This window comes from Ictalurus punctatus, chromosome 23 (genome assembly GCF_001660625.3).
Source record: "Ictalurus punctatus breed USDA103 chromosome 23, Coco_2.0, whole genome shotgun sequence".
Taxonomy (NCBI): domain Eukaryota; kingdom Metazoa; phylum Chordata; class Actinopteri; order Siluriformes; family Ictaluridae; genus Ictalurus; species Ictalurus punctatus.
Window position 1 is genome coordinate 16,502,108 of NC_030438.2, and position 13,315 is coordinate 16,515,422.

The 13,315-nt window shown below is 38.4% G+C and overlaps 1 protein-coding gene across 2 annotated transcripts in view; it reads right to left on the bottom strand.

Moving 5' to 3' along the window:
- LOC108256527 (mannosyl-oligosaccharide 1,2-alpha-mannosidase IA) overlaps positions 1-13,315 on the bottom strand; it is a 225,761-nt gene that overhangs the window by 57,365 nt on the left and 155,081 nt on the right. For both annotated transcript variants that reach the window (XM_017453482.3, XM_053674949.1), the window contains exon 4: positions 2,053-2,133. In XM_017453482.3, coding sequence (XP_017308971.1) covers positions 2,053-2,133 — 81 coding nt within the window. The remainder of the gene's footprint in view (positions 1-2,052; positions 2,134-13,315) is intronic.

The following is a 13,315-nucleotide window of genomic DNA, read 5'->3' on the forward strand; positions in this document are numbered from 1 at the left end:
CTTTTTTTGCACTCGGCCTTCCAGCTCTACAGAATTCGGATTCTTATTGAAGATATTGTCGGTGCATTACTTCGTCTAGATTTTGTGGACTCACTCCTCTTAAATTTACTTCTGTATTAATGTACTTCTCTGTTTTGATGCTCTGACTGGGTTAGAGTTTATTAGAGGGCGCACATTTAATGTTGTTTCCTCATCTTTACGTGCTACACTGTGTTATATTATTTGTTACAAGTCTTTAAAAGGTAAGGACATTATATTTGTTAAAGTGCGCAGACTATTTATCAGATTCGAAGTCAGTAGGGGACTTTTCTCTTACTGGAATTTTTTTGTTTAGGTAATTTAGTCGGTTAGTTCGGCTTGCTCTTTGAGTTGTTTTCACATTGTGGACAACTCTTGGTGGGAAACACTGCTGTCTCCCTTTGTTTTATGGAGACTTTGGGTGTGTTGGGGGGAGGGGGGGTCCCACTCCGGCTGGGACAGGCACGCCTTTAAGATTTATTTGTTGGAACATCAGAGGTAATCCTGTCAAGAGATCTAAGGTTTTTACATATTTGAAACATCTTCCACTCGAACTTCAATTTGAAAGTAGGAGGGGTCGCTATTTTAATTGACAAAAGGTTACAGTTCTCGTCCACTAACGCTATCGCTGATGCGAACGGTAGATATATTATAGTTGCTGGTACTCTAATGCAAAGACAGGTATTGTATACGCTCCTAACTTTGATGAATTATTTATTTATTTATTTATGGCATCTCTTTATTGTATACTTTATGGAGTTACAGACACTTCCCACTTAAATTTTTGTGCCTGTTCTTGGGTTTTATAATATTTATATAACCAGCGACAGTTATTGCAGTTATTGAGTAGCCATGATTTCCTCTTCAAGGAGGAAATATAAACAAAAATGAGCGACAAAGGCTGAAGGCAAAAGGTGGTGGATGTCCTCAGCTAAAAGCCAAAAAAAAGAAGCAGAGAGTGTTTGTGAGGTGCTAAATGTGGATTTGCGACCAGGAAGGAAGGAAGGAAGGAAGGAAGGAAGGAAGGGGGCAAAAACTAATTAACAAATAAATTGATAAATGAAGGAATAAATAAATTAACACACCAAATGAAGAAAAAAAAACCCCATACTAATTAACAATGAATAAATGGAATGAATAAATGAAATACTAAACAAATCAAGCGATCAGGAATAAAAATTAAGGCTTTTTAAAAATCATATTAGTGTTACATTAGGTTAGATAATGTGCTGTTGTAAACAGCATCAAAAAACTTCAAAATTAATCAACCGGCGTGTAGCAGCCATCTTTGTTGTGAATTTTCATCATATTAATTAAGCATCAGTAAATTGTGCAGTCTATGTACAAAAACCTTAAATCTGCTCCATTTGTTCTCTTCGGAGCTTTTACACTGTTGTTCTGAAAGGACAGCTACTCTTCCCGAGTGGACGTCGGTGTAAAAGTCCCCCCCCCCCCCCCCCCCCCACCCACACACACACACACACTAAATACCAACAGTATCCACTCTAAAGCAAAAAGCTGAAATGGCAGGAAAATTCCACGATTCTGTTTTCTCCCGCTTTTTCAGATTTTCAATCAATACACGTTAAGCTGACTCGAGAGGCTTTGTATCGACAGATTCCTCGGCCATTAGTTTGGGACCAGTATGATGTTTATCCTCTTTAATGGAGCAATAAGTCTAGGCATGTTATTCTAGCGTAGCTCTCCTGCTCCTGTGGGAAAAGTTGGAGGCTTAGTTCATGTATGTGTTTGTGTGTGTGCCTGATGTCAAGATATATAAAAGATCTGCACTTATTCATTGATTTCATTCATTTGCATTACTTTTAAATACACCTATGAAGTCACGGCTACTGTATGTGGAAAAATTGAAAGAAATAGTATATGGATATATTCTGATTATAGAACAAAAAGGATCTGTGTGCAATGATAAATAAACACAAGAACGCAGCCAAATAAAATGTTTGAATTTTGGATATGACTCTACATGTGACGCAGAATAACGTGATGTATAACATAGGCATGTTTTGAGCTTACCTCATCTCCAGTAAGGTAGTACGCAGATAGCAGGCCTCCAACATACCGGATATTCACCTCAAAGACAGAAGCCTCTCCACTCTGCAAAACAGAAACAAACAAACAAAAACAATCAAGATACAGTCCAAATACACCACCATTTACACCAACACAACATTCCCAACACACCAAACTTTTCAATACTCAACACTACATTCCCAACACACCACCATTTACACCAACTCAACATTCCCAACACACCACCATTATCAACAACTCAACATTCCCAACACACCACCATTATCAACAACTCAACATTCCCAACACACCACCATTTACACCAACACAACATTCCCAACACACCAAACTTCTCATTACCCAACACTACATTCCCAACACACTACCATTTACACCAACACATCATTCCCAACACACCACCATTATCAACAACTCGACATTCCCAACACACCAAACTTCTCATTACCCAACACTACATTCCCAACACACTACCATTTACACCAACACATCATTCCCAACACACCACCATTATCAACAAGTCGACATTCCCAACACACCACCATTATCAACAACACAACATTCCCAACCCACCACCATTTACACCAACACAACATTCCCAACACACCACCATTTACACCAACACAACATTCCCAACACACCACCATTATCAACAACACAACATTCCCAACACACCACCATTTACACCAACACAACATTCCCAACACACCACCATTTACACCAACACATCATTCCCAACACACCACCATTATCAACAACTCGACATTCCCAACACACCACCATTATCAACAACACAACATTCCCAACACACCACCATTTACACCAACACAACATTCCCAACACACCACCATTATCAACAACACAACATTCCCAACACACCACCATTTACACCAACACAACATTCCCAACACACCACCATTATCAACAACACAACATTCCCAACACACCACCATTTACACCAACACAACATTCCCAACACACCACTATTATCAACACAACATTCCCAACACACCACCATTATCAACAATACAACATTCCCAACACACCAAACTTCTCAATACCCAACACTTTATTCCCAATACACCACCATTATCAACAACACAACATTCCCAACACACCACCATTATCAACAACTCAACATTCCCAACACACCACCATTATCAACAACACAACATTCCCAACACACCACCATCAACAACACAACATTCCCAACATACCACCATTATCAACAACTCAACATTCCCAACACACCAAACTTCTCAATACCCAACACTTTATTCCCAACACACCACCATTATCAACAACACAACATTCCCAACACACCACCATTATCAACAACACAACATTCCCAACACACCAAACTTCTCAATACCCAACACTTCATTCCCAACACACCACACTTCTCACAAACACTATATTCCAAACACACCACACTTCCCCATACCCAACACTACATTCCCAACACACCACTATTTTCACTGTCCAACATTAAATTAGGACCAAATAGGCCCTACAGTGGCTCTCTGGCAGTCCTGTAACGTGGACCTTCCATAGCCATCAAATCAAAAGTTCTGTAACTGCTATATGGACAGCAAAGTTTTTCAGGCTCAAAACTTGTGCCATAACTCAGTTCTGTTTGGAACATTAAAGCACATTAGTGGGCTCAATAGTGAGATAATAGCTCACTAAACTGTCCCGCAAGTTAAAGGATACTATCGATCTGTCCAGGCAGCTAATAATAAGCCGGAAGAATAATACAGCTTTCATAATGATTTATTATTCCAAAGGTGAGGGCGGGAAGAGAAAATGCTGGTGTCAGTTTCCAATTTTTTTGTTGGAGACTTTCCACACATATTATTTCGTTATGGCCTCTTGTTATCCCCTTAACAAACCACCAAGAATGTTATCAGATATCTAACTGTTGCTACTGCCACACTTTTCGAAGGCAGTGGGCTTCAAAACCCTGTTGCCCTCAAACACCTACCTGATATGAACATAAAATTCATAAAGTACCCCCAAAACACCACCAACACTTTCACCTTATTGCATAATGTTTTTACATTCAGCATACTTACTACTGAGTCAAAATCCAATCCAAGCACAAGGCTGTACATTTGAGGATTAAGGGCATTGCTCAAGAGACCAATTGGATCTCTGGCAGTCCTGGGATTTAAGCTTACAGCACTACCAATTAGCCAGCTCTCCCCTATCATATGACAGCTACCAAGTGGGGAATGTTGGGCCATTTCTTGGGCCACCATGAGTCACCAGAACATGTACTGGAAGAATAGACCCCCGTTCTTCCAAAGGATATTCTCTCAAATGGTGTTTTCATGAAGGTGATAGAGAGTGCTGTCTAACTTGTCACTCCAAATTCACCCAAACGTGTTGGATTGGGCTGGGCCACTGGTTTCCTCTTTAAATTGTCAGCCATTTGTAGAAGAAATGACAAAAAAAATAATGGACTTGTCTATCCATTTTTAAAAATCTCCACTTCTTTGATGCAGTCAAATCCTTTCCTCGGTCCACGTTTTCAATTTCTCAAAGCTACACCCAAGTAAGTTGTGTGATATACGATACAGAGCAGATTTAAGGCGAGATGAGTTAATTGCCTCAATATGTCACCGTAATTACAATTGCTGGAGCTTGCCAAGGGCTGAGATGAAATCGTGCTTATTGACTCGCAGCCTTTCGGAGAAGGAAGTCAGAGGGGAATTATGAAAAATCCAGTTTGGTAGGATATTGCTCTTTGATACAATCTTTTTGTTTCATTTAAAACTATGACTTTTTTTTTGTGATTTCAAATTTCTCCTCGAGGCAGTCCGGTATATGTAATTACATCTAATACACCTGGGTATCGGTTAAATTCCGCTAATAGTGTGATTCAGCTAATCAGTGGCTCACTTACGGTGCTATTGTAACTTAAAAAAATATGTGTAACGTATTACTGGGCTATTCTGAGGACAGGTTTGGAAACCAAACCCATTTCACAATAATATTTTGTTCTGGAAAATGACTGTTAACACAGTGTATTTAAAGAAGCAGCAAATCTGAAAATCTGACAATCAAGATATGCAAAGATCCTCATGGTTCAGTTTTAGGACCCCTGTTGTTCCGGTTTCTAAATGCATTATGCAAGCCTAATTCTGACAAAAATGAAAAATAAAAACCTCCTTGCTGAGATTAGGCAATGGATAGGCCATGAAGATTTAATTGTGGAAAAATACAAAACAGTGATTTATAGCGTGTGCAAAGGCCAGGAAGCTGGAAAATCTGCCATACCAAGTTTCACTGTCGCTTAAACACTGAACAGGGCAAGCCAAGTGCATCTGAAGCTGTAGGAGGTGAAACTGCAAACATTCACCTCCCACAGCTTCAGAAGCCCTATTCTTGCACAGTTGATGAAGGACATCTGTTTTAGGCAAGTTCTTTTTCTAGGCAGTATAAAGCCCTGTATTAAGTAAGGACTAAAACACAACAGGGTGTACTGTTAGAGGAAACCCAAAGAACACAAAGCTCTCAGTCCTGCTGACTATCACACAGTGGGAAATTTACTGATTGCTCCAAAGCACTGACACTGGAGACTCCTTACATAAATGTTAACAAAATGACACCATATCAATGATAAGATGTATTCCTTTGTTAAATAACACCACACAAATAATGTGTTTATTATTAGTCATAGATTATGTGTCGAATGTGTCAAATGGCATTCAAGTGAATGAGTCGATACTATAGAAACGCTAATGAATTAGACTGTTAATCTGTTGGTTTTTAACAGTGTGTTGTGAAGATGTGGGTTCAGCTTAAATATCCCTAATTGTGTAGCCCCGCACACAAGTGTGACAACAGCTACCATGTGTGGTCTCAATGCTAAGGCTTGCAAATGAGCACTTTAATTATGCTACGTTTCATTCTTATAACCACATTCACTGGAGTATTGTGAGCACAAAGCACAGTTAGCAAGGGCAGAAAAAGGCGACGGGACAACATCGTAAATAAAACCATCATGGCTAAAATTCCATGTTGTTAGGTTGTAGTCACTAAAGTCTTTCATGGCTTGTTTGCATGTTGGTATGACAAGGCACAGATGCCACTAATACGATGCCCAGTTTGGTTTGGAAGACAGGCACAATGTTGGCGTGTGTGCTGTGTACTCTTGAGTTAACAAGATTACTAACGAGCGTAGTGGGGAAAACTGTTCAGAGCAACACTTTTGCAAAAAAAACAACAACAACAACAACAAAAAACACAGTAAATGCACATGCTATGCTGATGCTAGGCTGTGTTCACTTGCATAGTGCAGGGTTTGTACTCCTCTCCAAATACAATTAGGAATAGATGTCTAAATGATAATGTGATACACGATATGCATCATTATATACTGTATAGGTACAAACTGCCAGCAAAACAGTAGTGTTACATTAAGAAAACGTGAGTTAAATGCTACCTTATCTATCTATCTATCTATCTATCTATCTATCTATCTATCTATCTATTTAATTTAAATGTAAAGAAATCAATAATACATTTGTTTGTTTACTGATTTTAATAAATCTGTGAACACATTTGCAAATTGTAAAGAATCAAATTTTCATTTCAAAACAGTACAGATCTTAATAAAGATTGTAAAATGTTATTCTAGCAAAATCCGAAAATGACTACGTTTACATGGACAGCAGTAATCTAATTATTGACCTTATTCTGAATAAGACGTATAATATTGTGATTAAGGTGTTTACATGAGTCGCTTTTAGAATACTCCTTTCATGTACCCGTTTTACACGTTATAGAACATAGTTCGATTAACAGCACACGTCATTACGTCACCGCGCCACGCCGTCCGACGTCCCTCCAGAATTTCACGTATCAACATACAGTTGGTCTTCGTTATGGTACAGTATACAGTTTTGGGTGTTTTTATTGAATTTTTTTACCAACGCTTCAAGTGCAGTTAATTATTTGTCATGCTGTACGTGCGAATAGACGACTGCTTGAAGCCGTGGGCTGCGTCCCAAACCGCGTACTTACCGTCTATATAGTAGCCGAGATACATGTATTTCTTCTACTACAGGCCTATAGTAGTTGCCGGTACGCGGTTTGGGATGCAGCCGTGCTCTCTTGTTTGCCGTAAAACGGTTGAGCACTGCCGTGTGTGATCGTGTCCTGTCGCAAAATGCGGTGAAAACTCTCACAACATTACTAGTGTGATTAAGGTGTTTACATGTCTGTAATACACGTCGATAATGCGACTAAAACTGGAGTACTCCACATGTCTTAATTCGATTAGTGTTTACTTCGAGTATGACTTTAATCGGATTAAGGTAATTAAAAATTGCTGTTTACATGCTAGTTTCTTAATCAGACTATTGTCTTAATCGGGTTAATAGTGGATTATTGTTGTCCATGTAAACGCACTGAATGTTTATCACAATATCAGCCCTACACCTTATACAAGCCTGCATTTTCACAGCCATTCTTCGACAACACATCCAGCACATTAACGAGGCTGGGGTTTTTTTTTGGTCGTTACTACAGTGCTACAATAGACCATCTGTTTAGATACAAAACTCCGCAAACAACTCTCTAACATCAGGATTTTAATTAGCGCAATGGCATTCTATGGACATTGTCACAAAGCTTTACAGAAATATATAAATTCCAGACATAACATTTACATTTATAAATGTATCCCTCATGAGCAAGCCAGAGGCGAAATACTCTCTGAAATACTCCCTGAGATGACATGAGGACGAAACATTGAGAGGAACCAGACTCAAAAGGGGAACCTATCCTCATCTGGGTTTATAACAGATTATAAATCATTCCCTTCTATAACTGTGCATTATATAGTATTTATGTGTGCTATATAGTTTTAACATGAAGCCAATTTTGTTGAAGGTACTGTTTCAACTGTTCACTGATGGAGACTTGAGTGCAAAACGGTTCATGGCAATTGCAGTCCTAAAGCTACCATGGCAATTGTAGTCCTAAGCCATCGTAGCAAAACTGTTCATATCAATTGCAGTCTAAAGCTAATGTGTGGTCCATATGCGGCCATCCTCAGCAGCGGCGAAGTGGTTTCCATTCCATTTGCTACAGTATTTGCTGCCAGTGGAAAAAAATACCTGGATTAATAGTAAAGGAGTCACCTTGAGATCCATCGACATGTTCCCGGGCCTCAGGTTTGGTCATATGTACGCTGTAGCACTCAGTGTAAACATGGAGGTTGATGAAAGACGAAAGGTTGGCTAGCTTTCATTCAAAGATTGGGTGAGTAATCGAGCCGCTGACAACAGCAATTGGGCAATTTGTCTACAGACAACTAATGATGTTGAATATAAACTGGTGAAGGGCATTCATGGCTATCATAATCAAGTATAGCACTTCTGCATAGAGCATCCAGATGGCATATTTCATCACGTAATGGAAGTTGATTCATACTAAAGTATAGAGAAAAGCACTTTTGTATATCATTTGGAGCAAATGCTGACATTTAGTGTAGATTTATCCAACTGGCTTCCAAAACAACTTCCCAAGTGAGGTGGGATCACATCCAAGACATACAGGGATACATAGATAGTTTGGGGCTCAGTGGGTGCTCTCGGACAGGATGTTATGTTATCTTCTGACTCGCAACTCTAAGTAACTTCACTGCTGGATGAAAGTATTTTACTTAATATTTGTAGAAAGCAGGTAGTACAGGTAGCACAGGTAGTACGGCCGTCTCACAGCTCCAGGGTTCCGGTTTGATCCTGAGCCGTCTGTGTGGAGTATTGCGTGGGTTTCCTCCAGGTCCTCCAGGAGATTGGCTATGCTATTGGCTAAATGGCTCCTAGGTGTCAATGAGTGTGTGAGTGTGTTTGCATGTTGCCCTTTGATGGACTCTTATCCTATATTTGTGTCCATAAACACATATATACTCATAGACTAATAATCTGTGCAAATCATTCTCTAATGAGCCACAGTGGTGTAGAAATGTGCAAAAGTAGAAGTGAGGATATTGCAATTGCTAGAAGATTTAGACGAAAATTATGTGTCAGGACGCATTATGGGTTTGGAATGAGGAGTTTCTATAGGGCCTCTGTTCTTAAAAACAAAACAAACAAACAAACAAACAAACAACAAAAGAAAAAAAAAAATTCAGTCCATACTTTTAAACTAAATATACTGCTTCTTATAATTTTAAATAATGACTTTTTTATTATTATTATTTCAAATTAAACAATTATTCATTATCAAATAATAATAATAATAATAATAAAATAATAATAATAATAATTATTATTATTATTACTAGTAAAAGTATTATAATTATAATTATTAATATAATTATTACGATTATTATCATTATAATAATAACAATTATTATTATTATTATTATTATTATTAGAGTTGTATTTTTAAGACTTAAGAATTAAAAATAATTTTTAAATAATTTAAGAATTATTTTTAAGAATTAAGCATACTAGTACAGCATACAAGTAGTCCATACTACTTAATCAGAAATAGATGTTCATTAAATAATTAGTTGATATTATTCAATTCCATTCAATTCAATTTTACTTCTATAGCGCTTTTTTACAACAGTCTCAAAGCAGCTTTACAGAAATATTTAAACACAGGATAGAGATTTTAAGTGTGTGAATTTATCCCTATTGAGCGAGCCGGTGGCGATGGTGGCGAGGGAAATGTTATGCGGAAGAAACCTTTCGAGGAACCAGACTCAGAAGGGAACCCGTCCTCATCTGGGTAACAACAGATAGTGTAAAAGTAAAAGAAAGTTCATTATGTTTTTATATGAAGTCTGTTTAACCTGTTAAATCTGTTTATCAGGTTAACCATCAAAGCACGACGTGTTATATCAGGAATGCTATATCAACACGGCTAAATCATGTATACTAGTCAAGCTCATACATAAAGATCATGCATGGATTTTAATCAATACTGTTCAATAAAGCACACTAGTCAAAACTGTTTTATTATAGTATTTAATAAAAACCAACAACCAAACAATAGACTCTTCATTTAGACTCTATATAACTGGCTAACAAAATACACACACACGGTGAACGTAATCCTCCCCACTCCCCTTCATTTTTTTTTTTTAAACACAAGTTTAGCCACTTAAACACTTATCAGCGATTTAAGAGACAAGATGCATAATTAAAGACGTGTCCACCGGAGCGATTACTTTCAATTACAACCAACTGTCCTCCTCTCCATCTCTCTATCTCTCTCATTGCACCCTGTCGGACTGCCAACACACACAACACAGCAGCTGCATCATCGACTCATTACTCAGAGATAGCAATGCTAATGCCTCTTTCTGAACTAATTGGATTTGCTAAGATGCACAAAAAAAACAAAACAAAAAAACAAGCCAGGAACCCAAGAGTGTAAAAGTTTCTCTTCAATGTTTAGATTTGATTCTCAGTAGTCAGACTGTCTAAGTATTAAATGAAGTAGATTAGTTCATACTGTTAAATCAAGCATATTACCCCATACTATGTGGTTAACAGTACTAGGGTATATTTTTCATTTAAGCATACTAGTCCATATGCAACTAGAGCTGTATCAGGCACATCCCACTGTACAGACCTCGGGGTTGAACCAGGACCCACTGGAGAGATTATCTCCTAGTTGGAAGTCCTGGGAATGTTTGGGGATCCCTCAGATCATGGATAGTGTTGCAACATGTTATAGTACTAGTAATCCCCATCTAACGAAATGAAAATTACAGATCTATTGTTTTTACTCCATATTCTCAGGTTAACCATACAAATACGAAGGGTTCAATCAAGAATACTAGTCCATACTACTAAAAACAAGTACAGTATTCGAAGTATACTAGACTATAACTCCAAAACTTGCATGCATTACATTATGAATACTAGTTCTTATTCATATAAATACATATAAATAAATGAAGAATACTAATACATACTGCTAAGCCAAGCACACGAGCGGATACAGTTATATTTAGTATACTACACCATACTGCTAAATCAAACATACTTGTTCTGCTCTGTTGAACCAAGTATACTAATCCATAATATCCTTATTATTAAATTATGCATACTAGGTCATATTTTCTAGCCATACTTTTAAGCGAAGGACAGCTGTGCTCAAGCCATTTTTATCTCATTAATACAGAGACAGAATGGCTGAAGGAAGATTTGCTTATATGTGCTCATTTTTGCGCTTTTATAATATCATTTCATTTCAGCTCTACTTCATCAATCATTTATTCCAACTATTAAAAGAATTTACTCCAGGCCAGATGCTCAACCTATCTGGCAAGGGCATGAATAATTCATTCCCTGACCACCAAAAGCAATAAATCTGGTTAATGCGTATCAGGCAACAGAAATATCTTTGACTGTAAGAAGACTAAGGAAAGAGACGTTGTCAATCATGTCCGTTCAGTTACATGAAGCGCTCTTAAATGTTCTTATTAACAGAGCCTCAGGGAAGGATTTTTAGAACATCTGCATCTCCAGTACATGCTGATGGATGGACAATCAAATGTGTGTCCTCTCTGCCTTTCATCCTTTTGCCACATACGAGAAATATTATCTGTCTTGTATTTATCTTTGTAAAGGATGTAAAGTGTAAGTGTAAAGGTGAAAATTATAGGGCTGATGGGCATCTTCACACTAAGAAGATTAGGAACAGCTCAACACTATGGAGCTGATGGTCATTTCAATATTCTGGAATTTTCGGATATTTTGTGTAGAGATGATGGAAATTTACTCAATAGAAGGCAGAGAGGCAAATATACACCATGGAATTGATGGACACTTCTATGGCATGGAGTTGGTGGGCATTTCTATGGTATGCAGCAGATGAGCATTTCATTAATATGGAGCTGGTGGACCGTTTGTGATATGGAGTTGATGGACATTTCTGTGGTATGGCAGTGATGAGCATTTCTATGATTTGGAGCTGATGGACATTTTTGTTATCTGGAGCTGACAGACGTTCCTATGGTATGGAGCTGGTGGACATTTCTATGGTATGGAGCTAGTAGTCATTTCTGTGGAATTGAGCTGATGAGCATTTCATTAATATTGAGCTGGTGGACATTTCTGTGGTATGGAGCTGACGGATATTTCTATGGTATGACGCTGATGGACGTTTCTATGGTATGGTGGTGGACAGTTCTGTGGTATGGACCTGGTGGACATTTCTATGGTATGGAGCTGGTGGACATTTCTGTGGTATGGTGGTGGACAGTTCTGTGGTATGGACCTGGTGGACATTTCTGTGGTATGGAGCTGACGGATATTTCTATGGTATGACGCTGATGGACGTTTCTATGGTATGGTGGTGGACATTTCTGTGGAATGGTGGTGGACAGTTCTGTGGTATGGACCTGGTGGACATTTCTATGGTATGGACCTGGTGGACATTTCTGTGGTATGGAGCTGACGGATATTTCTATGGTATGACACTGATGGACGTTTCTATGGTATGGTGGTGGACATTTCTGTGGTATGGACCTGGTGGACATTTCTATGGTATGGTGGTGGTGGACAGTTCTGTGCTATGGAGCTGATGGGCATCTCTACACGGGAACTGATGCTTTGGGTTTTTTTTTTTGGTTGTTTGTTTTTGTTTTTTTCTCCTAAGCTACTGAGCTGATGGATGTCTGGGTATCTCTCCTCCATTTTTCACAGCAGTGTTAACATCGAGTGTCTGGAATGGAAAAAACAGTGTCTTTTTTGTTTTCACTGTCCAAATGAAAGAAAAAGAGCTTAGTAACCAAAAGAAAAATAAAAAAAACAGACAGAGCTCCAGTAGCAACCATAGCAACTGCCAGCTGCTATGGGAAAGAGAGAGAGAGAGAGAGAGAGAGAGAGAGAGAGAGAGAGAGAGAGAGAGAGAGAGAGAGAGAGAATAGGAATGCCATAGAAGTGTCCATCAATTCCATGGTGTATGGAATTGATGGACACTTGTATGGCATTCCTATGGTATGGAGCTTGTGAGCATTTCTATGGTATGCAGCAGATGATCATTTCATTAATATGGAGCTGGTGGACAGTTTGTGATATAGAGTTGACGGACATTTCTGTGGTATGGCAGTGATGAGCATTTCTATGATTTGGAGCTGATGGACATTTTTGTGGTCTGGAGCTGACAGACGTTCCTATGGTATGGAGCTGGTGGACATTTCTATGGTATGACTTCTTTGTCATGTGTTCATTATGTGCCAAATAAATCTGGGGAACATAGGAATGACCTC